This window comes from Belonocnema kinseyi, chromosome 3 (assembly GCF_010883055.1).
Source record: "Belonocnema kinseyi isolate 2016_QV_RU_SX_M_011 chromosome 3, B_treatae_v1, whole genome shotgun sequence".
NCBI lineage: Eukaryota > Metazoa > Arthropoda > Insecta > Hymenoptera > Cynipidae > Belonocnema > Belonocnema kinseyi.
This window is the reverse complement of record NC_046659.1, coordinates 142599648-142623200: the sequence shown is the minus strand read 5'-3', so window position 1 is coordinate 142623200 and position 23553 is coordinate 142599648. Positions and strand designations below refer to the sequence as shown.

Sequence of the window (23553 nt, the reverse complement as noted above, 5' to 3'; positions counted from 1 at the left end):
TAATTTTCTTCAACTTTCGACACTCAAAAATTCAATTTAAAAAACTTAAAAATTCAATTTTTAACCATTGAATTTTCATTTTCCTTTTATTTAAAGCAATTAAATTATTAAATTTTGAAAATTGAATTTTCAGCAGTTCAAAATTCAATTGCTGCAAATTGAAAAAAAAAAGAATTTAATAAATAAACACTTCAATGCAATAAAAAATGCAATGAAATTTGTTTTTTTTTTCGAAAACGCGTCGCAATTTATAAATATTTGGCAAGTTATTTAGCGGATTGTCATCAGGGATTTTATAAAATTTTTAAACAAATTTTTTATTCTGATAATCTCCTTGCCAAATGTTTCGAAATCCGTTCACGACGATATCAAAATGTCCAAAAGACAATCAAATTTGTTAAACAATTTATATATATATATAAAATCGTTCTCATAATTAAGAATATTTTCTCGTTTAAAAAATACCATCAATTTTAATTAAATCGTGATATTTTTTCTAATAAAAAATTATTTGGGCTCTAAACTTTAATTGAAGTCCGAAATAGTGTAGTTTGAAATCGGTCAAGTAAACATTTGTAAATATTTTTGCGATAAAGTTCATAATTTTGAAGACTAAATTTTTAATTTGCAATTTTTTTTTAATTTAGCGTATTTTAAGAGAAAAGGGGAATTCTTCAAAAAAAATGGAAATGTAGGAGAATATGGAAAAGGCAATTATCCTTGGGAAAGGATTAATAAATTAAATAAAATACAGTTATAAGATTAACTAATGTATTATAATCATCCTACGAGTAGGTAACATAAATTGGATAATCCGTGTACAATTTTAAAAACCTAAGACATCGTGAAAGAATATTTTGAACAAAGAAAATAAAAAAAGAAAAAATTTTAGATGCAGCGGTGACATATTTTCTATTCGGAATCCTTAACATTGGCAAGAGCCCTGTTTGCAGGTGCACTGTCCGCCACTTTTGCAGTTGCATTTTTCTGTAACAAGAGAAAAATATAATAAAATATAATAATTAAAGACTTTCAAACAAAGAAATAATTCCTAAGTTTTTTTTTTTATTAAGAACTTTCCATGTGATTTAATAAATTATCAACGTCGTAGAAAGCAAAGGAAAGTCAGACTCCGAAGAGTTGTTTAGAACTAATAATTTCTGGAAGTAAATCACTGTTGTCTATTCATTCTGTAAGTTTTTCCCATTCGTTGTAAAAACGTTTTACGCCCATTCTGTGAAAATATAATTGATAATGTTCACAGTAAGACGGTCGACGAACGAGAAGGGAAAAAAATGCGCAATTCTCTAGAACATTTATGTCAAGCGAATTCCGGGAGTTATTGTAAAAACTCATTATGCTTAATCATTGTTTACCTCGCTGAGTTATCATTTATGATTATTTTAATCATAGTGATTATGTCTATAAGAAGAGATATTGATTCATAGTGAAAACAATAAGCAAATTCAGATTCTATTTGAGGGGAATAATTGTATTTATTTTTAAGATTAGATGAATATAATTTTCTTACAGGTTCGTTAGAAAACTAAAAAATATATATTTTTAGGTTTGTCAAATAAGAATTTTAACAAATAGGTTAAGTTAAAGATTATTAACTAGGAAAAAGACGAATTTTCAACAAAATAGTTGAACTGTCTATCAAAAAGTATTTTGTTTTGAGCCAGTTGCATTTCAATAAAAAAAAGATGATATTTCTACCAATAGAAGTGAATTTTTGAGAAAATACATTATTGTTAAACCGAAAGTATGAATTTTTAACAAAAAAGTACATTTTAAAGCAAATAGTTGAATTTTTAACCAAATAGACGAATTTTCCACAAAAGAATTGAATCTCCAACCAAAATAGATTAATTTTTTATCAAACAGTTGCATGTTTAACCAAAAAGGTCACATTTTATCCACAATTATGAATTTTCCAAAAAAATATTTTAAACTGACTCAATTTAATCTTAAAATTTTCGAAAATCGCTCAAAATAATTTTTTTTTTTTAATTTCCATAATTTGTTTTTTTTTTTTAATTTTGCAGGTTTTTCATTATTTTCGAATCTTTATAAAACTTACACACCACCTAAACCTTTTTCAAAAGATTTCGAAATTTCTCTGAAACTTTTTTTAAATTCTACACAAAAAACGCCTTATAATATCCCAGATTCTTTTTTGAAAATTGCAGAAAACTTTTTAAATGTTTTAAAATCTGTTTAAACATTCTCTTAATATTAATTTTTCAAAATAAATAATCATGGTAAATTATCTTAAAAACTTTCAAATATTATTTTAAAATATTGAAAAATCTACATTTTGTCTTTAATTTTTTGAAATCCTTCAAATTTTAAATTGTTTTTATGACTTTTTCAAAACTTCGAAACTCTTATGATTTGAATTTTTTGTGAAATTTAAACAAAACCGTTTACAAATAAAAAAATTGCCTGTCAAAATAAAAATTCATTTGTAATTTTCCTAGAAATCTTACAAAATCCTATTGATTCTCTTGAACCCTTCGAAATTTGAGATCATTTTAAATATTAGAAAACATGTTTAAATTTTCTTTTGAAATTCATTTTTAAAATAAAGAATCAATCCAAATTTTCCCAGGAACTTCAAGAAAAGTATTTTATTTTCTTGAAACCTTTCAAAATTCTTCAAAAGTTTATTTTTTCCAAAATCTTCAAAGATACTTTAAAACTTCTAAACCTTCTAAATATATTTTGAATTTTTTGAATATTATGCAAAAAAATTGCCTTAAAATATTCTAGATTCCTTTTTGACAATTTTGGAAATCTTTTGAAATTCTCTAAAAATTAGTTTTAAAACATGAAAAATCATTCAACAATTAAAAGTTCATTTTTCTTCCATTTCAAACAATAAAATTCTGAAGTGTTAAAAATTCAGTATTCATCTTTTTTCTATAATAGAATTTTTAAATAAAGAAAATTCAGTTATCAGTTTTCAGCAGTTTGATTTTTAATTTTCTTCAACTTTCAACTTTCGAATTGACCCTCTATTCTTTTAGTTCTGCAAAATTAAAAAATGGCGTTCCAAATTCTTTTTAGAACATTTTGGAAATCTTTTAAAGTGTTTAAATTTTATTTTACATTTTTTAAACCTTTTCAAATGTTAAATTATTGATCACATTTTGTCAGATTTCATATCTTTTATCATAATTCGACATTTTTGAAAAACCTTTCAGAATGAAAAAATTGCTTAAAAATTTTCCTCGGAATCTTAAGAAAATTTTGTTATTCACTTGAAATCTTTCAAAATACTTAAAAAGCTTCAAAATTTTCTTTCTCGTTATCTTCAAAAATCGAAATTTTGTTTAAAATTTTGTAAAGCCTTGTCAAGATTTAAATAATTTTAGAATTTTTTTTTAATTAATAAATTTCCTTAAATTCTTCTACCCTTTATTGTTTGAAATATTAGAAAATCGTTTTAAATATTTTGAAATCTTTTTCAATTCTCACTTAAAATTCTTTTGTCACGCTAAAAAAATCTAAATTTCAGAGGAATCTCAAGAAAATTTTTGTATTCGTTTCCATGGATTAATAATTACTTATTATCGTTAATTGTTAATTATTAACGATGAGGATAAAAAGGTAAAATTCAAATCAAGCAATACCTTTAATTTCTAATTGCTTTTTCATTAAATCAAATTGTTTATTGAAAAATATAAAATAATACCATGAATTAATCAACGAGTATAAAAATATAAAAATTCGTCATGAATTGAAGAAATTTTTTTAGAATGATCTTTGAATTCACACACAAATGCTGAATATTCAGTACTTTAATCTTAAATAAAAATTGAGATTTCACGAAAGTGATTTCGAAAGAGAATGCAAACTAAACTGGAACTTCTGTTTCCAGAAAATAATTTTTTTACGACCCTCACCTCCACTTCCGGAATCACAGCATTTGCAGTTATCTCCGCATTTGCAGTCTCCGCCGCATTTGTCTGTAAAAAGTAAACGTAAATTGTTACTTCATTTTCTGTAATGACCCAGAGAAAAAAAAGTTTTAATGGATTGGGGAAAAAATGGCAAATTGCTAGTTACCATTACACAACTATCCATTCTTTCCAACACACATAAAAATTTTTAAGTTATTTTTTCAATTTTTTATATCAAAATTTCTAAATAAGTAATTTTATTTTATGATAAAATTAATTTCTGAATGTTCATTAATAGTGCAGATAAAAAAATATGTTTTTATTATAAATGTTACTTTAAATATTTCTAAATAATTATGTTCGAAACATTTTCCTACCACGTTATAATTTTTTCATATGTTCGAAGTGATTAGAAAACGACATTATGGACACAATCTAAGAATATCGTAACTTATCAAATTGATACCAGTAAAAAAATCTAATTTAAAATGATTTCGGATTAATTTAAAAGATTATTTTTAAGTTTTGAAGATTTCAAAACACGACAAAAATGAATCTGGAATATTTAAAGGCAATTTTTTCAATTTTTAAGGATTTTTTACAATTTTAGGAAAACTTTCAATTATTTTAAAAGATATTTCGAAGTCTTCAAAGTTTTGAAAAGATTCAAAAATAATTTAGGAAGATTTGAAAAACAAATTTAACAATAGGTGGATTTTTGCAGATATCGAATAAAAAGCATTTTAAGAAAATTATTTCTTCAACTTTCGCAAATTAAATAGAAATGATTTTTAAGAAAAATATTTCAATTTTGCATGATTGCAAAGTTTCGGAAAATAGTTCAGCAAGTTATAGAGAAATTCAGAAGTTTTGAAAAGATACGAAAATAATTTTAAACTCAACAAATTTCACCAATTTTAAAATAAAATGCACATTTTTTTTATTTCGGAAAAAAATTTAGAAGCTTCTTTAAGAACTTAATCTTCATGGTTAAAAATTAATTTTTTGTTGTTGTAAGTTGGAATATTTTGTTAAATATGATGTTTTCTTTTTGGTAGAAAATATATTTTTAACTCAAAATTTACCTATTGTAGTTGAAGATTTATCATTGCATGTTTTATTGAGAACACATTGTTTTGTACGAAATTAATGTTTTTGGTTCAAATTCATCTGTCCGGTTAAAAATGCAATATTTTAATATGAATTTAACCATTTTGTTTAAACTCATCCTTTTCGTAGAATGTTATCTATTATGGTAATAAATTAAACTTTTTTGTTGAGAACTCGAAAATGCATATTTTCTGTTGAAAATGTAACTGTTCTGTTGAAAATTAGTTTCTTTTTTTTTCTTGAAAATTAATTTTTTTACTAAAAAATCAAGCACTTGGTTTAAAATTTATGTAGTTTCTTGAAAACTCATCTTTTTTATAGAGAATTAACTTATGAACTGAAAATGCGACTATCTTGATGAATTTTTTTCTACTGAAAATTTAATTATTTGATTTTAAATTAATTTTTTTGATAAATAGAGTTAATTTTCTTAACTGAAAATTCTACCATTTGGTTCAACATTAATTGACATTGTTAAAAATTCGTTTTTTTGCAGAAAATCAGTTCATGATAAAAAATTGATTTTTAACTGAAAATATCATTTTCTAGTTAAAAATTATACATTTTGATAAAAGTTCGTCTTTTTTGGTATACAGTAATCATCTTGGATAAAAATTAATTATTGTTGTTTTTGAAAAGTCAAGTCTGGTTTAAAATTATATTTTATTGAAAATTCCTCCTTTTTGATAGGGAATGAACGTTATTAACTGAAAATTATACTATTTGGTTGAAGAATTATGTATTCTATTAAAAATTATTTTTTTGTTGTACAAAACCAATCTTTATGGTAGAAAATTTATTTCTGATTGAAAGTTCCACTATTTAGTTAAAAATGCATGTATTTTGTTAAAAATTCGTCTTTTTCGGTATGAATTAATCTCCTTGGTGAAAAATTGATCGTTTTGGTTGAAAATTGCACTATCTTCTTAAAAAGTTTTTTCTTTTTGTAGGAAATAATTTTTTCAACTGAAAATCTAACTCTTGAGGTTGAAGATACACCATTACATTTTTCTTTCCGAATTTATCTTTTGTGGTTGAAATTTCAAATTTTTGAAAATTAACTTTTTGATGAAATTTTGATCTGACATATCTTAAATATTCAAATTAGAACTTCCTCAAGAATCTTTCCAAAACAATTACAATCTCGCTTAGCGCGCGATTATGCTAATAAAATAAAATTCAAATTACTTCCTGATAATAAAATACCAAAGGAAATTGCATTTCATATATTATGAAATGAGTAGTGACTCAGGGTGTAAATTGGATAAACGATCAATTTATATAATTCCCTACGAATTTATAACTCCAACAAGAGTGAATGATGTGAACGCTACCAACGCAAAAGCGATTGGCATTCCAAGAAAATTCTTACCCCCCACCCTCTTTTAATATATCCATTATTGGATTCCATTTTCAAGCCAGTGGAAATTCTTCATTGCATGGTATAAAATGGTCTCAAGACATAATCGACGAAGAGGATAAAAAAATTAAAAATTCGAAAAAAGTTCAGAGATAAATAATTTTTTTATGATTTCAAACTTGTTTGGAATATTTCCTTATTTGGTGGTGAAGCTCCTTTCATGGTGAGAATTTCTTCCTGGGAGAGAAATTATCCTGGAGAGGATGTTTCATTTTTTTATTTTATTCCTCTGATCTTATTAGAGAAACCGGCCATTAAAGCCGTAATTATATACACAAGGTCCATGTACTTAACTCGGTAAATACTAAGTAGTTAGAGAGGAATGTGAAAATATAAAATTAAAGTCTAAGGAGGTAAATTAAAAATTGAATCTCAATTTGTTAATGCTGAATTTTCATATTTTAATCACATAAATTTACTAATGAAGAACCGGTTAAAGTGCATTGCCAGTAATGGAAATTATCAAAAAGCCGGTTTAGATTATAAAAAGAAAAATAATTAACTTTTATTGCTTATTAATAACGGAATTATAATAAATAAAAAATATTGAATTTAATTAGTGGTTCACTGATTCTAAAAGTTTCTTCGTTAATAACAATTTAGATTCGAACTTTTATTCTTTATTGTAAAACAAAAGAAAATTAACAACAATTTTGGGATAAAAGACATAAAATTATATTTTTTTAATCTACTCGAATGGAATACAAAAATTGAATATTTGTGTTTTTATCTTTAGATTAATGCAATCAAATTTAATTTTGAATGGCAAATTCCGAAATTTTTACGATTTGTCAAAAATTGTTAATTTTCCGTCATTTTCAAAAACATTTGAAATCCTTTTGTGATTGTCAACATGATAATTACGATATCCGAATTCTGATTTCAAATAAATAGAGTTTAAATAAATTATTCTTCACATTTTATTGAAATTATCACTGAATAAATTCATAAAGTAATTAAATTATGATAAGAGTGAGAATAAATCAGAAAATAATATTAACTTTAAAAATAATTGATTCTAGAATGATTCGTTTTTTTTATTGGAAATATTTTTCACTAAATTTTCATTTTTTCAATATAATCAGTCGATCTGCTTCAGCCGAAAACATTTTGAATTTAACTCATTTTTAAATCTAGACATAGTTTAATGCAATCATATTTAAATTTTTATGTAACATTATAAATTTTCCCAAAAAAATAAAATTTACTAAATAAGAAGTTCTTTAAACAATAAAACTTCCGAAACATTAAAAACCACGAATTTGTAAATTACACAAAGATTAAAATTCCCGAACATTCTATAATATTACAGACATTTAAAATTCACATATAATAAAATTCCTGAACGCAAGAAATGTTTAAAAAAATATTATTTATTAATTAAGAATACAATAATGAAATATTCGAAAACTAAATTTTTTAAATTAACACTTCTTTGATCAAATATTTCATTATCACATTTTTAATCAATAATATTGATTAAAAAACTATTTTTTAATCTTTAAATTTGGGAATTTTCTAGTCTCGGATATTTCATAATTTGGCAGTTTTCCCGTTAGGGAATTCTACTATTCTGGAAATTTCCAAACTGAGATTTAGCCGATTTTTTTATTTACAAAAAATATTTTCAAAAACCGAATTACTAATATAAAACAAATGTATCAAAGCTTCTTTTAATTTTTTTGAATATTTGTTGTAATTCTTTTTTAATATTCCATGTAAATTAGCAAACAAAATTTTTTATGCGTAAATATATATTTTTCAGATTTCAATTTTTTTTAATTTCAAAAAAGAATTTTAAATTCAAACTATAATTTTTTTAAACTTTAAACATTGGAGAAAATTTTATAAAAATATTTGATTATATTGTTTTTAATAAATCAATAATATTGAACAAACAATTCGTTTAATTCTTTAAATTCGGAAATTTCCTAGCGGTAAATTGAATTTAAAAAATCATTTTACGATTTTAATCAATTAAATTTTGGATAAAAATAAAGCTAAAAATCCAATGGGAGTTAATTTAATAACCAATTATTCTAGAATAGTTAAAATTATTTCAAATAGAAAAATCCTTAATATTTTAGTTTAAAAATAGAATATGGGAATCTGAATTATAGTATTTAAGAAAGCAATTCAATATGATAGAAATAATTTTAGCATTTTAATCAATCAAATCGTGAGTAAAAATAAAGCGAAAAATCCCACTTAAGTTCATTCAAATATTAAAAAATATGATTTAAAAAATAAATAATAAATTTAAAAAATTATATTCCCAATTCCTGAAATATTTATATAAATGCAGTTGCTGAATCTATTACTCGGGGCGTCAAAATCGAAAACATTTGAAATTTAATTCTCCAGAGCGAAAAAAAAGATCAAGTAAACGTCAGATAAAACGCGCATCGTTTTTTTCGTAATCGTTAGTAAATAACAAAATAATAATAAATAAATCAATTCACCTTTGCATTTGTCGTCACCACAGGGAGAAGGCATCTTGAGATTTTTTTCTTGTCGGGTAGATACAGAAACTTAAGAAAATGATGTACACGCTTACACTGCCGAAGAGCTTCTTATTGGAATTCCACGATCGCTCAGAATTTATTGATCTCTCCCCACTCCGCAGCGACTGATTCAAGCGACTCACGTCGTGTGCAACCGGCAACTTGCGTGCCATGCGCAACCTACCAATCGCGTCTCACTGCAACCGCATCGCCCTATTAAATCAGTGGCGTAAAACGATTTCAAACAATTTTCACAGTTCCCATGTTTTCCTCACTGACTTTGAATTTTAAGGCGGAAAATAATTATATCTCACTAAAAACATATGCGATGCAAAAAATTCCACCAAGTAAAAAGTTATCAGTTCAATCATAATGAATAAATTACGTAGTTTTTTTTTCTGAAATTTCGATTCATGATTTTCAGTAGTTTTTTGTATTGAATAATATTTTTTTTTAATGAAATCTTAACTATTTAAGCTTTGTTTAAATTCTTTTTTTTCAGTTTAAAAATTCAGCTATTTGTTTGAAATGTCACCGATTTGGTTAAAATTTCAACATCTTGGTTGAAAATTAAACTTTTTGTTGGAAATTCATATTTTAGGGTGGAAAATTTAACTGTTTTGTAGAAATTTTGTCTTTTAGGCTTGAAAATTCAGCAATTTGGAAGAGAATTCGTTTTTGTTTGAAAATTAATTTTTTTTAATGGAATTTCTAGTAGTTCATTTTTTGTTAAAAATTTATCTTATTAGTTTAAAAATTTAGCTATTTGTTTAAAAAAAGTTTAATTTGTTGAAAATTCGCCTTTTTTAGAAGATTCCACTCTTTGGATGAATGTTAATAGTTTTAATTGAAAATTCATCTCATTGGTTAAAAAATGAACTATTTTAATGCGAATTCGTTTTTTTTCACATGAAAATTTCACTATTTAGTTGAAAATAATATTTTGGATAAAATTTAATATTTTCTGATAAAAGATTCTACTGTTTAGTAGAAAATTTGTCTTTTATTCTTGAAAATTCAACAATATGTTAGAAAATTAGTTTTTTATTATTGAATAATAACTGTTTAAATTAAATTTGTCTTTTAGGCTTGAAAATTCAACAATTTGGTAGGAAATTATTGTTCTTATTTCAAATTGTTTTTTTGAAATGAAATTTAAACTGTTACATTTTTTGTCAAAAAGTGATCTTATTAGTTTAAAAATTGAACTATTTAGTTCAGATTGTATGTAATTTCTTAAAATTTTGTCTCTTTAATACAAAATTTAACTGTTTGGTTGAAATTAAGTAACCTTTTTGTTGAAAATTCATATTTCGATTTGAAAATGTAACTTTTTGGCTGAGTGTTAATAACCTTAATTAAAAATTCATCTCATTGTTAAAAAAAGTAAACTACTTACATAAAAAGTAGTTTTTTGTTGTTGTTAAAAATAAACTTTAATTTGTTGAAAATTCAAATTTTGTATAGAAAATTAGATGAAAGCACCTTTTCTAATGAAATTTTTTCTTTACTTAGATGGAAAATATTTTAAATAAACCAAAAAAACAACGAATTTTCAAAAAAATAAATATTTCAATTCTCAATCAGAAAATTAGACTTTTCAACAAAAAAGTACATTTTTCATCAAATAGTTTCGTTTTTAACCAAATAGTTTATTTTCTAGTTTACAAAATTATTCCTCACCCAGAAAAACAAGATTTTTATCAAAGCAGTTCAATTTTTATGCAAAGAGATCAATTTTTAATTAAAATTACCAATTGTTAACAAAACAAGTAATTTTTAAGAAATTAGTTTAAAGTTCAACCAAGCAATTAAATTTGTTGTGAAAAAGCAAATTTTTAAGAAATTACATCAATTTTCAACTGAATGATTGCATTTTTAAACTAGTAAATCCATTTCTAACCAAAAATGTATAAGTTCAAATTTCATCTGAAAACATGAATTTTCAATAATAAAAAATCTAATTTTTAGGTCTAAAATACAATTTTCATTAAAATAGTTAAATTTTCCACCAGAAAAATTAAATTTTCAAGGAAAAGGTAAATTTCCAACAAAAAAAAACTAATTCTCTACAAAAAAGTTTAAATTTCAGTTCAATTCAACCAAAGAGATGAATTCTTAATTGAAATTATTAATTTCCTTTTTGGATTATTTGAGAAAATGTGCCCCTCGTACGACAAAAAACTTGTCCCTCAATTTTCTCGAAGCTTAATCTTATTTTTTAATCCAAAAAATTTTTTCCTGAATTTCCTCGAAAACAAATAACATTTTTTATTTAAACTTTTGAGTATACGATTCAGTACTGATTTATCTTAAAATGTCTTAATCACTTTTTTTATAAATTAAAACTTTAAATTTTTGAAAGTGTTTTTTGTCTTTCCTGTAAAGTCGCAAAAATGTGAATTAGACACTTCATAATTTATTTTGAGAAATATTGTTTTTATATAAAATTTTGCATTAAAAGTATAAATCCGAATAAATTACAGATTTTTTCTGTAAAATTTTTTTAAGTAATCAATTGTTTAAGAGTACTAGCATTTACGATTAACAAAGTTTCTTATCGTTTTTTTTAAATTATGAAAAAAGATGTTTTTAAATTTGTCATAATGACCTTTTATGACAAGCTTAAAATTTTTGAAAACATACCACAATTTTTTGTACAAAATTTTGATCTATAATCAAAATGTTTCGAAAACAAAGTCAATTTTCATTTTTTTCATTTTTACTTTCGGTTTTTTTTTGTTTGGTAAAGAAGGTTCAGAAAACAAGTCTACATAATAACAAATAAGAATTTTATTATACTATAAGAGAAATATCAATATTAAACATTTGCGAAAAACTGTTGAACAAAGTTCAATTATTCTTTAAAAATTATATTTATTGACAAATACGCATTCAATCTATTCTGATAAAAAATTATTTTTAATTATTATCTGGCATTGTTTTCTAAACTTTCTGTACGAAAAAATACAAGAAAAAGCTAAAATTAAAAATTTGTTCTTATTAAATTTTTTTCAAATCTTTTGATTGTAGAAAAAAATGTTTTACATAAATAAGATCTTAGTTTTTAAAAGCTTTAAACCTGTTATTAAATTAGAAATCATTGTCACACTTCAAATAATGAATACATAAAAAAAATGTACAGAAAAAATGTGTAATTAATTGAGATCTAGATTTTTTGTGTTCAATATTTTTCTCTGAAATGAATAATTTTCAAGGCATAGCTCGTTTTGAACAAAAATCATGAAAAATCAGCGTGATTTTTATTTTTGGTCGATTTTATTGAAAGATAATTTCATCGAAAATTGATTTACACAAAATAGCTAAATCTTGTTTAAATCCATTATTAATAAATAAATATTTATAATACTTGTTAAATATTTCATGAAGACTTGATTTGGTAAATATCTGAGTTGGTAAAGACTTGATTTGGAAAATACTTGATTTAGTGTAGACCTGAGATGGTAAAGACTTGATTTGTAAATACTTGATTAAGTCATTCGGTGAAGACCTGAGCTGGTAAAGATTTGATTTGGTGAAAACATCAGTTGGTAAAGACTTGAGTTGTTGAAGACTTGATTCAGTAAATACTTGATATGCTGAATACCTGGGTTGGTACATACTTGAATTAGTAAAAACTTTATTTGCTAAATACTTGATTTAGTGGAAATATGAGCTGGTAGAGACCTGATTTGGTAAAATTTCGATTTGGAAATACTTGATAGGGTGAAGACCTGATTTGGTAAAGACTAGATTTGAAAATACTTGATACGGTGAAGACCTGAGCTGGTAAAGACTTGATTTGTAAATGATTGATTTAGTGAAGACTTGAATGGATAAATACTTGAGCTGGTAAAGACTTGATTTAGTAATTACTTGATGTGGTAAAGACCTAAATTGGTAAAGACTTGAGTTGGTAAATATTTTATATGGTGAAGACCTGAGTTGGTAAAGACATAAGTTGGTAAAGACATGAGTTAATAAAGACTTGAGTTGGTGAAGACCTGAGTTGGTTAATACTTGAATTTGTAAAGAATTGATGTGGTATACTTCATTTGGTAAAGACCTCTATGGTAAAGAGTTCATTTGGTGAAAACTTGAGTTGGTGAAGACTTGATCTAGTAAATATTTGATTTGGTAAAGACATTAGTTGATACAGACTTGAGTTGGTAAAAACTTTATTTGCTAAATGCTTGATTTAGTGAAGACATGAGCTGGTAGAGACCTGATTTGGTAAAGACTTGATTTGGTAATACTTGATTCGGTGAAGACCTGAGGTGGTAAAGACTTGATCCATTAAATACTTAACTTGGTGAAGACCTGAAATGGTAGAGTTGATTTTGTCAGGACCTGAGTTGGTGAAGACATGAGTTGACAAAGACTTTATGTGGTAAATTCTGAATTTGCTGAAGATTTGATTTGGTGGATACTTGATTCGTTAAAAACCTAAGCTGGTAAAGACTTGAGTTTGTAAATACTTAATTTGCTAAATACTTGATTTAGTGAAGACCTGAGCTGGTAAAGATCTGATTTGGTAAAGACTTGATTTTTTAAACACTGGATTTGGGGAAAACCTGATTTGGAAAGGACTTAATTTGGAAATACTTCATTTGGTGAAGACTTGAGTTGGTAAACACTTGAGCTGATAAAGACTTGATTTGGTGAATATTTGATTTGGTGAAGACCTGAGTTAGCAAAGAGTTGATTTGCTAAATACTTGATTTTGTGAAGACCTGAGCTGGTAAAGATCTGATTCAGTAAAGACTTGGTTTGGTAAATACTGGTTTTGGGGAAAACCTGAATCGGAAAGGACTTGTTTTGTAAATACTTTAGTTGGTGAAGACTTGAGTTGATAAGCACTTGAGCTGATGAAGACTTGATTTGGTAAAGTCCTAAGTGAGTAAAAACTTAATTTGGTAAATATTTGTATAGGTGAATACCTGAGTTGGAGACCTGAGTTGAAGACCTGAGTTGGAGAAGACTTGATCTAGTCAATAAAGGATTGGGTAAAGACTTCATTTAATAAAGACTTGATTTGGTAAATACTTGATTTGGTAAAAACCTGAATTGTTAAAGACTTAATCTCTCAAAGACTTAATTGGGTGAAGACTTGAGTTGATAAAGACTTGAGTTGGTAGATAAATAAATTGGTAAAGACTTGATTTGGTGAAGACTTGAGATGGCAAAGACCTGGTTTCGAGAAGACTTCACTAGAAAATACTTGATGTGGTGAAGACATCAGTTGGTAAATATTTGAGTTTCTAAATAATTGATGTGGTAAATATTGGATTTGGTAAATACCTGGGCTAGTAAAAGACTTGATTCGGTGAGTACTTGATTTGTTAAAGACCTAAGCTGGTAAAGACGATTTGCTAAATACTTGATTTAGTGAAGACCTGAGTTGGTAAAGACTTCAGTAGATAAAGACTTGATTATAAAAACTTTATTATAGTATCCCAAAAAACCCCATAAGCGATACATCGAGTTTTGCAAGTTTTTGGTGATAATAATTTTTTTTTTGTGGTTTTTGAAACACAATTTGTTTCTTATATATAAAATATTATTTGCTACTGATAATTAAATCCTTAAATAAATTGTTCAAACAATTTATCATTTTTTTAGCAATTTTCTCTCAGAATAGAGTTAGAAAGTCATGTCTTTTCCGTTTTTTTAACTTACTTTTAACTTTTCAATTAAGCGAGGTAATAAATAATTCCGGTTTAAAAACATTATTGAAAGTTTGAAGAATATCTCAAATATCTGTTTGATTTCAGAAAAATTTATTAACAAAATGAAGAGATTGTTTAAAAAAGCGATTCTCTTCATTACTTATTCATTATTTGTTCATAACTAAAAAGCCAAATATTACTTAACAATTTTAGAAAAACCATGAGTTTCTACCATTATTACAAGATGGTGTTTTTAAAAATAATAATAAACTTTTTAAAAAATTACTTTCGTTAACTTGAATCCATTATTACCTCACTCTAGCTGAAAAGTTGACAAAAAGTGGAAAATTTCAGAAAAAACTGCAAAAAATGCTTTAAACAATTATGTATATTAAATTCAATTGATTACTTCCTCGCTTTAACTGAAAAGTTGGAAAGTGCTAAAAAAACTACTTTTTTAACTCTATTCCAACAGAAGAATGTTATAAACAATAATAAACTGTAAACAAATAATTTAAACGTATATTTATAAGAATAAATATCGAATTTTTCACTTACGGCATTTTTTTTGAATCGTATAAAAAAAACTTATGGGGATGATTGTTAAAAAAAATTTATTTGTATTCTGTAGCTAATTGTGAAGAGAAATGTTGAGTATCAATTCCATTTACCAGATATTCAAGATTCTGAAAAAAAATTACAAAAAAGTATTTTTTTTCTTATGAGAAATACTTTTGAAACTTCATGGGGTTTGCGAAACTTTCGAGTATCATTTTTTCAAAAAATATTGTTTATTTGAATTAATTAATTGCTCATTCAATTATTTTATTTTTTATGGACTTGCACTTCAGGCGCAAAATCCATGAAAATTCGAGAACAAAAATTTTCCAATCAAATTATTGAAATTTAGGTTTGAACTAATTAATTTTTATTACTTTCAAATCAAAGAAAAAATACATGAAAGCTATGATAAAAAAACCATAATTCATTTATCACTGTTCCGGCTCATCCGTCATTTTTAGCACTTGATAACGCAGCATTTCTTGCCTGAAACAAAAAAAATCTTTTTTATCTACGTCAAATATTATAAGAGATTATTTTCTCTCATACAGATTTTTTTTAATAAAAAAAATTATTCTCAATTAAAATGAAATTTTAATTATAAAAGGAAAAACTGAAGTAGGAACGAAACTAAATTTTTTTAAAGTCTATTCTGACCGTCACAGTTAATCACGCAGTAATTTCCTGCAGAATTTCCACCTGAAAAAAATCAGAAAACAGATAAATTAATAAATTTTTCTTTAGCTTGAGTTTATACATTTGGAATAATTGAATTAGAATTCAGTAAGAAGTACCTGAATTTCCGCAGCGAAGTACACATACTTTCTTGTCTTCGGCTTTATCTGGAAATTTAATTTTTCTAAATAAAGCAAATGTTGTTGTCTTTTTTTAAACAATAACGAAAAAATACTGAGTAATTTATACCTGCACAACATGTAATTTTGCAGCAAGAGCCGTTATCATCCTCACATTTTTCTACGGAAACGGTGCAACATCCGCAATCTATTTCGCAGCAGGTACCAGTTGCTCCTGTAAAATTTTATAAACATGATCGAAAGAGTGTTATCAAAAAATTAATTTATTATTAACAGGTGGACTATTGGCTTACCTTTGCATTTAATCTGGAAGCCCGAGTCTTTTGCACAACAATTCCCATTTCCTGCAAAAAATAAATAAACGCTAAATAGACAAAAAATTAACCCTTTGTCAATGTTGGGTCCTACACTCCTGGTCAACGAGTATTGCCCATCCTGGGCGAAATTGGTCGAAATAAAAAGTTTTATATCTCTGTCAAAAATTCACGTATTTAAAAAAAATCCTACGTGGTTTTGAAGTTTGAGTCATTGCCTTTCAAATAGAATTGTCTTTGTCAAAAAAATTCAAAATTGAGTTTTCTATATTTAAAAAACAACCAAGAGGACATGTTTTTATTAAGTCGTTTTAAAGTTATAACATTAAAAAATAAATAAATAAAAATAAAAATTTACGAAATTTAAATTAGACCAAAATCCAAATTAAAAATCCCATTTAACGTTCAATAATCAAATTGATGCAAAATCCTGTTAAGCAAAGCAAGAATCCAAGGACCAAATTTGGACCACAACGAATAAACGAAAACTAAAAATCCTATTGTAATTTGAAAAAAAAAACAAAAAAATAAAATAAAATTTTCGGACAAACATAAAAAAAGGAAAGAAAGATGAGAAGGCAGCCAACCATATGTGGATGTGGTTGGCTGCCTTCTCATTTTTCTTTTCTCTTTTTTTTGTCCGAAATTTTTATTTTATTTTTTTGTTTTTTTTTCAGATTTCAATAGGATTTTTAGTTTTCGTTTATTCGTTGTGGTCCAAATTTGGTCGTTGGATTCTTGTTTTGCTTAACAGGATTTTGCATCAAATAAAAAAAAAATTTTTTTCAACAGTTCATATCTCGGTATCAATGCATTAATAAAAAACTCCAAAGTGAAAAAATGTTTGTTTTTACATGTAAAATAAATTTGTGTGAAGAAAAAATAATTATTGAGACAACTTTTTTTCATTTTTTAAGATTTTTGTTTTAAATCATTATTTTCCAAATTTTGAACATAAAAGAATATACTTATAAATCTGTTAACTATATTCTTCTACGTATAAAAGTTAAAAAATATTAATTAAAAAAAATAGTAAAAAATGAAAAAAAATTTCAAATATGCATATACAAATACGCATAAATTCCATTTCGATTTTTTTAAATCTAAAGGTTCCTTGAAAAATTACACACGTTTTTTTTGGCGAAAAAATGGAAAAACACAAGGATTGTTTCTTTTACTATAAAAAACTCAATTTTCAGTTTTTTCACAAAGCCAATTGTATTTCAAAGGTATTGACTCAAAATTCAAATCCACGTAGGATTTTTTTAAATACATGAATTTTTGACAGAGAAAGTAACGTTGAATAATAACTAAATAATAGGTACAAATAGTAAATAAAATTTTTTTGAAATCGTTTAATACCTTCTGTTCCCTGTTTTTATTTGAAAATTCCAAAAAAATTTCCCTATTGCTTCAAAAATTATGGCGAATTTTTTCTATGCACATTTTTTGCTACTGAATAATGATAAAAAATGATTAATAAAAAAAATTTTTGCTCAATTTAGAATTTTTTGAAAATGGCCAAAAAACATGTTTTTTTGGATTGAGTCCTAAGCAGACATTTCGAAAAAAGTTGAATATGTCGAATATGAAATTTCTTCAGCTTGAACCAAAGATAAGTCTAAAGAATTCTAAAGAATTCTTACCTCAGCATTTTATTACCTATTTACTCAAAAAAACGTTAAATTGACAACATTTGAACGCTTGAAACATCTGTACAATTTTCTTTTTGCAAAAAAGAAAATAACAGCTTTTTTCTTTGGTTCCAGCTGAAGAAATTTCAGGTTCGACATATTAAACTTTTTTCAAAATGTGTGCACAGGACTCAATCTAAGAAAACCTGGTTTTTGGCCATTTTCAAAAAATTCTAAATTGAGCACAAAAACCTTTATTTAATATATAATTTTTCATTAACAATCAGTATCAAAAACTGTGCGTAGAAAAAATTCGCCATCATTTTCGAAGTAGTAGACAAATTTTTTGGAATTTTAAAAGTTTTGAATTTTCAAATAAAAAAGAGGAACAGAAGATATTAACCGATTTCAAAAATTTTTTTAAATTTTTTCGGATGTCCAATCCACAAATTTTTTTGCTCAGCTCAAACGATTCGACTAATTTGATCATTTTCACTCCGCTCTACTAGATAAGTTTCAAAGTCACTTTCATATTTCAGCTTTTTTCATATTTTTTTCATATTTTTATAATTTTTTTAATTTTCATATTTTTTTTCATATTTCGCCTATTCCCCTCTTTTCCCATTTTTTTAAAATTCTTTTTCTCCCTATTTTCAAGAAATTTCTCATTTTTCAATTTGAATGCGAACGCAATTAAAAGAGCTCAATAAGAAAATCCAACTGTTTTTGTTTGAAAAAGTCTACTATTAGATTTTTGTTTTCAAATTCATCTTATTTGGTTAAAAAATCTACTATTTCGTTGAAATTTTCATTAATTTTTTAAAATTTTCATTATTTTGTTAAAAATTTTATTTTTTGGGTTGAACATTAAACTCTGTGTTGCCGAAAATACATTTTTGTGATGTTGTTCAAGATTTATCATTTATTTTTGTTGCAAATTTTTCTATGTAACTAAAAATGTAAATATTTTTTTTTTGTTGAAAATTGACATTTTAAATTGAAAATTGATCTTTTATAGCTATAAACTCATGTATTTTGTTAAATATTTGTCTTTTTTAGTTAAAAAATCAATTGGTTGCTTGAAAACTAATCAGTTTTGGTTTAGGATTCCACTATTTTTTTTATTTCATTTTTTTTTTTTTGAAAATGCAACTATTCGTTTCAAAAGTCCTTTTTTCGCAAAACTTGAACTATTTGGTTGAAAGTTAAAATAATTTGTTCAACATTCATTTTTTTGGTTGACGATTCATCTCTTTGGTTAAAAATTTCAGTATTCCATTTTTGTAAAATTAATCTTCTTAGTTGAAAAAAAATATTTTGGATCAAATCTTTAACTCTGTTGTTGAAAACTCCGTTTTGTGGTAAAGATTCATAATTTTAGTTGAAAATGCATCGCTTTTGTCAAAAATAATTTATTTTTTTGAAAATGTATTTTTTTAACTAAGAATTGACCTATTTAATTTTCGGTTTAAGATTGGTATTTTATATTTAAAATTGATTTTTTCTACGTTTGAAAATTCATGTGTTTTGTTAAAAACTTGTGATTTTTTATAAAAAATTCATTTTCTTTATTCAAAAATCATTTCTTTTGGTTCGAAATTCTATAGTGTTTTATCCAATTAAAACATTTTTTGGTTGAAACATCATCTATTACATATCTTGTTGAGATTTTTGTTGATTTAAGATTCACCATTTTTGTTGAAAATTCATATTTATAATTTGAAAAAGGAACTGATTTGTAGAAAAATTGCCTTTGTAGCTTGTAAATTCAACAGTGCAGTAGAAAATTTAACAACTCAATTGAAGATTAAACTGTATGGTTAAATAGTAACTTTTTTATTGAAAATTTAACTGTTTTCTATCAAATCTGTGATTTTGATTAAAAATAAAAATTAAACTACTTTTAGGAACATTTAAATATTTGGTTGAAAATTAATTATTTGGTTAAAAAATGATATTTTTTGGGGGAAAATGCATCTGTCTTTTTGGGCTACAAATTCTGTTTGGTTGGAAATTAACTTTTTTATTAAAGACTAATATTTTTGTATAAAAATTTAACTGTTTTAAATAATATTCATCTTTTGGCAAAAAATTCAAAACTTTGGATAAGCTTTTTCTTTTTCAATCGAAAAATTTTTATTTGTTCAAAATTCGGCTTTTTTTTTAAATCATCTTTTTGTTCGAAAATTCAACTATTTCGTAAAAAATGAGTTTTTTCGACCCGAAGATTCTCCATTTTAATGTTGATAATAGGCAGGTAATTTATTTTGTTAATAATTTAACTTTTTTAAAAATGCATATTTTTAATTCATCTTTTTGATAGAAAATTAATCTTTTATAGTTAAAAATGTATGTATTTGTTTAAAAATTTTTAGTCTTTAGTAGAAAATTGAACTATTTGGTTAGAAATTAATCATACGTATTTGTAGGTAGGAAATTAAACTAGTTTGTTGGAGGTTTTTTTTAATCATATTTTTCGGGTTGAAAATTCAATTGACTTTTGGTTAAGAAATAAAAAAATTGTTTTGAATGTTAATATTGATGGTTGAAAATTCCTGTTTTCTGGTGGAAAATTAATCTTCTTGGTTTAATATTAATCTTTTTGGTTAAAAATTTAACTACGTGGTTAAAAATTCTTCTGTTTTGTTTGAAAATTTAACTACTTTTTTGTAATTTGAACTACTTTTTTAAACATTGTTTTGTTTCAGCCTCATCACTTTGGTTCAAAATTTAACTTTTTGTTGTCATTTTTTTTGAAAAAACTAATTTTTTTATTTCAAAATTTAACTTTTCAATTTTTCGATGAAAGCGTACCCTTTATGAATTAAAAAATTCACCTATTTTGTAGACAATTAATGTATCTTCTTAATTTAAATTAATAAATAATTAAATAATTATCTTGTTTGTTAAAATTCATCTTTTTCTTTGAGGATTTAACTAAATGTTTGTTTAAGCTAGGTATTTTTTGATCGAACTAAACTGGTTGCAAATTTATTTTTTTTTGGTTGAAAATTAATTTTTCAAATTAAAATTGGGCGCTTCCATCTTTGGTTCCATAAATATATTTTTTAGTTGAAAATTAAAATATACCTATGGTTTAAATTTCATCTTTCTTAATTATAAATTCATTTAATTAATTAAAAATGCATGCAAAAAAATGTAATGTTGAAATTTCATCTCTTTTGGTATAAAATATATTTTTTGAAAATTTAACTATTGTGTTGAAAAAAGGGAGGGAGAGGGGATCAAAACTAGCTTGAAAACTGTAACATAGTTTATGGACAGCCACTTACCTTTGCAATTAATCACACAAGAAGCGCCTTCTTCAGTAAATTGCTGAGCTTTACCTGAAACGAATCAATTTAATTATTAATTTCAAATACAAATTTAAAAAAAAAGTGTTTATATCAGGAATCGAACCACCGCAAAGAATTGTCCAACACACAGATGAATCTGCACAGCAATCTTCATTTTTTTCTATAAAAAGAACCAAGAATTAAAACCAGTTTTTAAAAATCAGAATAAAATATGAAATAATTAAAACTAATAATTAGTCCAAAATTTTCCAATTATAGAATTCTATTTGATTCGACTTTTATTTTATTATACTTACTCGTCTGCTTTTTTGAACAACATTCAGACATTTTTATTTTAATGTTTTTTTTCTTCAATTTTTCACTTTCAGTGCAATTTCAAAATACTGACGATTATTCTTTAGTTGTTATAACATATATAGAAACTCTCCCGCCTTAAAAATTTAATTGTGACTACGATGAGTGCAAAACAAACGTACTGAGTGCACAAGAATTGCACACTGACAATCAATAAAATGATTCACATGGAAGTTGTAATTAATCTATTACATTATACGCTGCACGTTATCAATCGCTCGATAATCTCAAGAGCGTATCAATAGTTTGAAGAATATGAGTCTAATCAAAATTTAATTGAAGTCCCATATAATAACACTAGTATTCAACATATTTGATTTAAACAAATCTCATAATTTGAATTCTTGACGAATCCGAAACAGAAAAACTCAATGAAAAGTCCACCTGCACCAGGGATCGAACTTGGGTCCGTCGAGTCCATGACGCTGTCGCAACATGGATATTTCCTTCAACTAAATAAATATAAATTTATTTAACCACAATATCATCTTGATCTAGATAAATGCTGCATTTGTATAATTGCATGAAATCTTTCTAACAAATACACAAGAGCGCTAATATAAGGGCGACTGATTTAGTCCTTCCTAGAACTGCTGGCCCATGGAGTTTCTCAGAACACAGACAGTGACAAGAATGCGTCGCAACCAATTTACTACAGATTTTTTACGTTTCCAGAGACTGATTTAATCGCAAGGCGAGTGTGAGGCAACCTCTGCTGCTCTTATATAGGCGCTCTTGTGTAAATATACTTTCAATTTAATTTTTTTTATAAAATCATTACTTCTTTGACTTAAATAAACCTAAAAACTTGATTCAAGCTTGGAAAAATTCATTGATTCAAATGCGTCCGAATCAATTCAAAGAATCGAACTCATTGAATTAAATAAATATTTCATTGAATGACTATCATATTTCAACGAATCTATAACTTTTGAATAAAAAAAAAAAATATTTCCTTGAATGTAAGAAATATTTATTTGAATCAAGAAAATATAGCCAAGGAATTCATTTCTTTAAATCAGCAAAATATATGTGTCTGGTTTAAATCAAAATTAGAATCATAATATTATAACTGATGTCATTTGAAATAAAAAAACATTATTTTATATGAAAAATGTTAAAATTCACACAAAAAAATATTAATTTTAACCATGTTTTTTACAATTAAATTTTTGCAAACCGTCGTTTTTTACCAATTTTTGAAAAATTATTGAATTTTAATAAATGATGGATTATTGTTTTCGGAAAAACATTCTATACAACTCTAGTGTTTCCAACTTTAAAAGTAAATTTTTCTATGGCCGAAATCGTTAGAACAATTTTTTTAAAGAAATCAATTTTTTTATATTATTTAAGATTATTTATTTATTTTTTAAATTGGAAACACTAGAGTTGTAGAGAATGCTCTTCCGAAATAATGAGCTGTCATTTAGTAAAATCCAAACATTTTCCAAAAATTGGTAAGAAGCCACATTTAGAAAAATTCAATTACAAAAAACATGGTAAAAATTAAAGTTTTTTTTTTAATTTTAACGTTTTTCATAAAAAAACGTTTTTTATTTGAATTTTTCATTTTTCTTGATCATTAATATTCAAATAAGTTCAAATACAAGCATTTTAATCTTTTAATACTTTTAACATAGAATATTTTATAAACGGAATAAAACAGTCAGATACAAATTTAACATTTTTCAATTTATTAATTTATTTTAAACAAAAGAATGTCTTTTCTACTATAAAAGATAGCTAAAAAAATAATTTTTAACCAAAAAAAACTTTTGCCAATAAACAGTTAAATTTTCATCTAAAGTCATAAGCCTTTTATCGAAAAAATAAATGTTAACAATGTAGTTTAACTTTTACAAAAGTAGTTGAATTTTCAATTTAAAATAAAAATAATTTTCAACAAAATAGTTAAACTTTGAATCAAAGAGATAATTTTTTAAC

The 23553-nt window shown here is 24.9% G+C and overlaps 1 protein-coding gene and 1 long non-coding RNA gene across 3 annotated transcripts; both read right to left on the bottom strand.

Annotated features, from left to right (window-relative positions):
- Window positions 1–757: 757 nt before the first annotated feature.
- On the bottom strand, window positions 758–9038 carry LOC117169283. Its single transcript, XR_004466644.1, has 3 exons — window positions 8901–9038; window positions 3912–3974; window positions 758–987 (listed from the first exon to the last, which is right to left on the bottom strand). It is a non-coding gene; the product is annotated as an uncharacterized LOC117169283 (long non-coding RNA).
- A 6478-nt stretch (window positions 9039–15516) lies between these two features.
- Window positions 15517–21768, bottom strand: LOC117169207 (keratin-associated protein 10-7-like). Of its 2 annotated transcripts, none has more exons than XM_033355455.1 (8): window positions 21549–21768; window positions 21356–21412; window positions 21229–21282; window positions 16281–16331; window positions 16097–16201; window positions 15967–16014; window positions 15830–15871; window positions 15517–15658 (listed from the first exon to the last, which is right to left on the bottom strand). In XM_033355455.1, exons 1-8 carry the CDS (start codon window positions 21577–21579, stop codon window positions 15630–15632), a joined length of 417 nt encoding a protein of 138 aa, XP_033211346.1. In that variant the 5' UTR covers window positions 21580–21768; the 3' UTR covers window positions 15517–15629. The 2 variants fall into 2 exon arrangements, with proteins under 2 accessions (XP_033211346.1, XP_033211347.1); XM_033355456.1 differs by having other exon boundaries at window positions 21359–21412.
- Between the last annotated feature and the right edge of the window lie 1785 nt (window positions 21769–23553).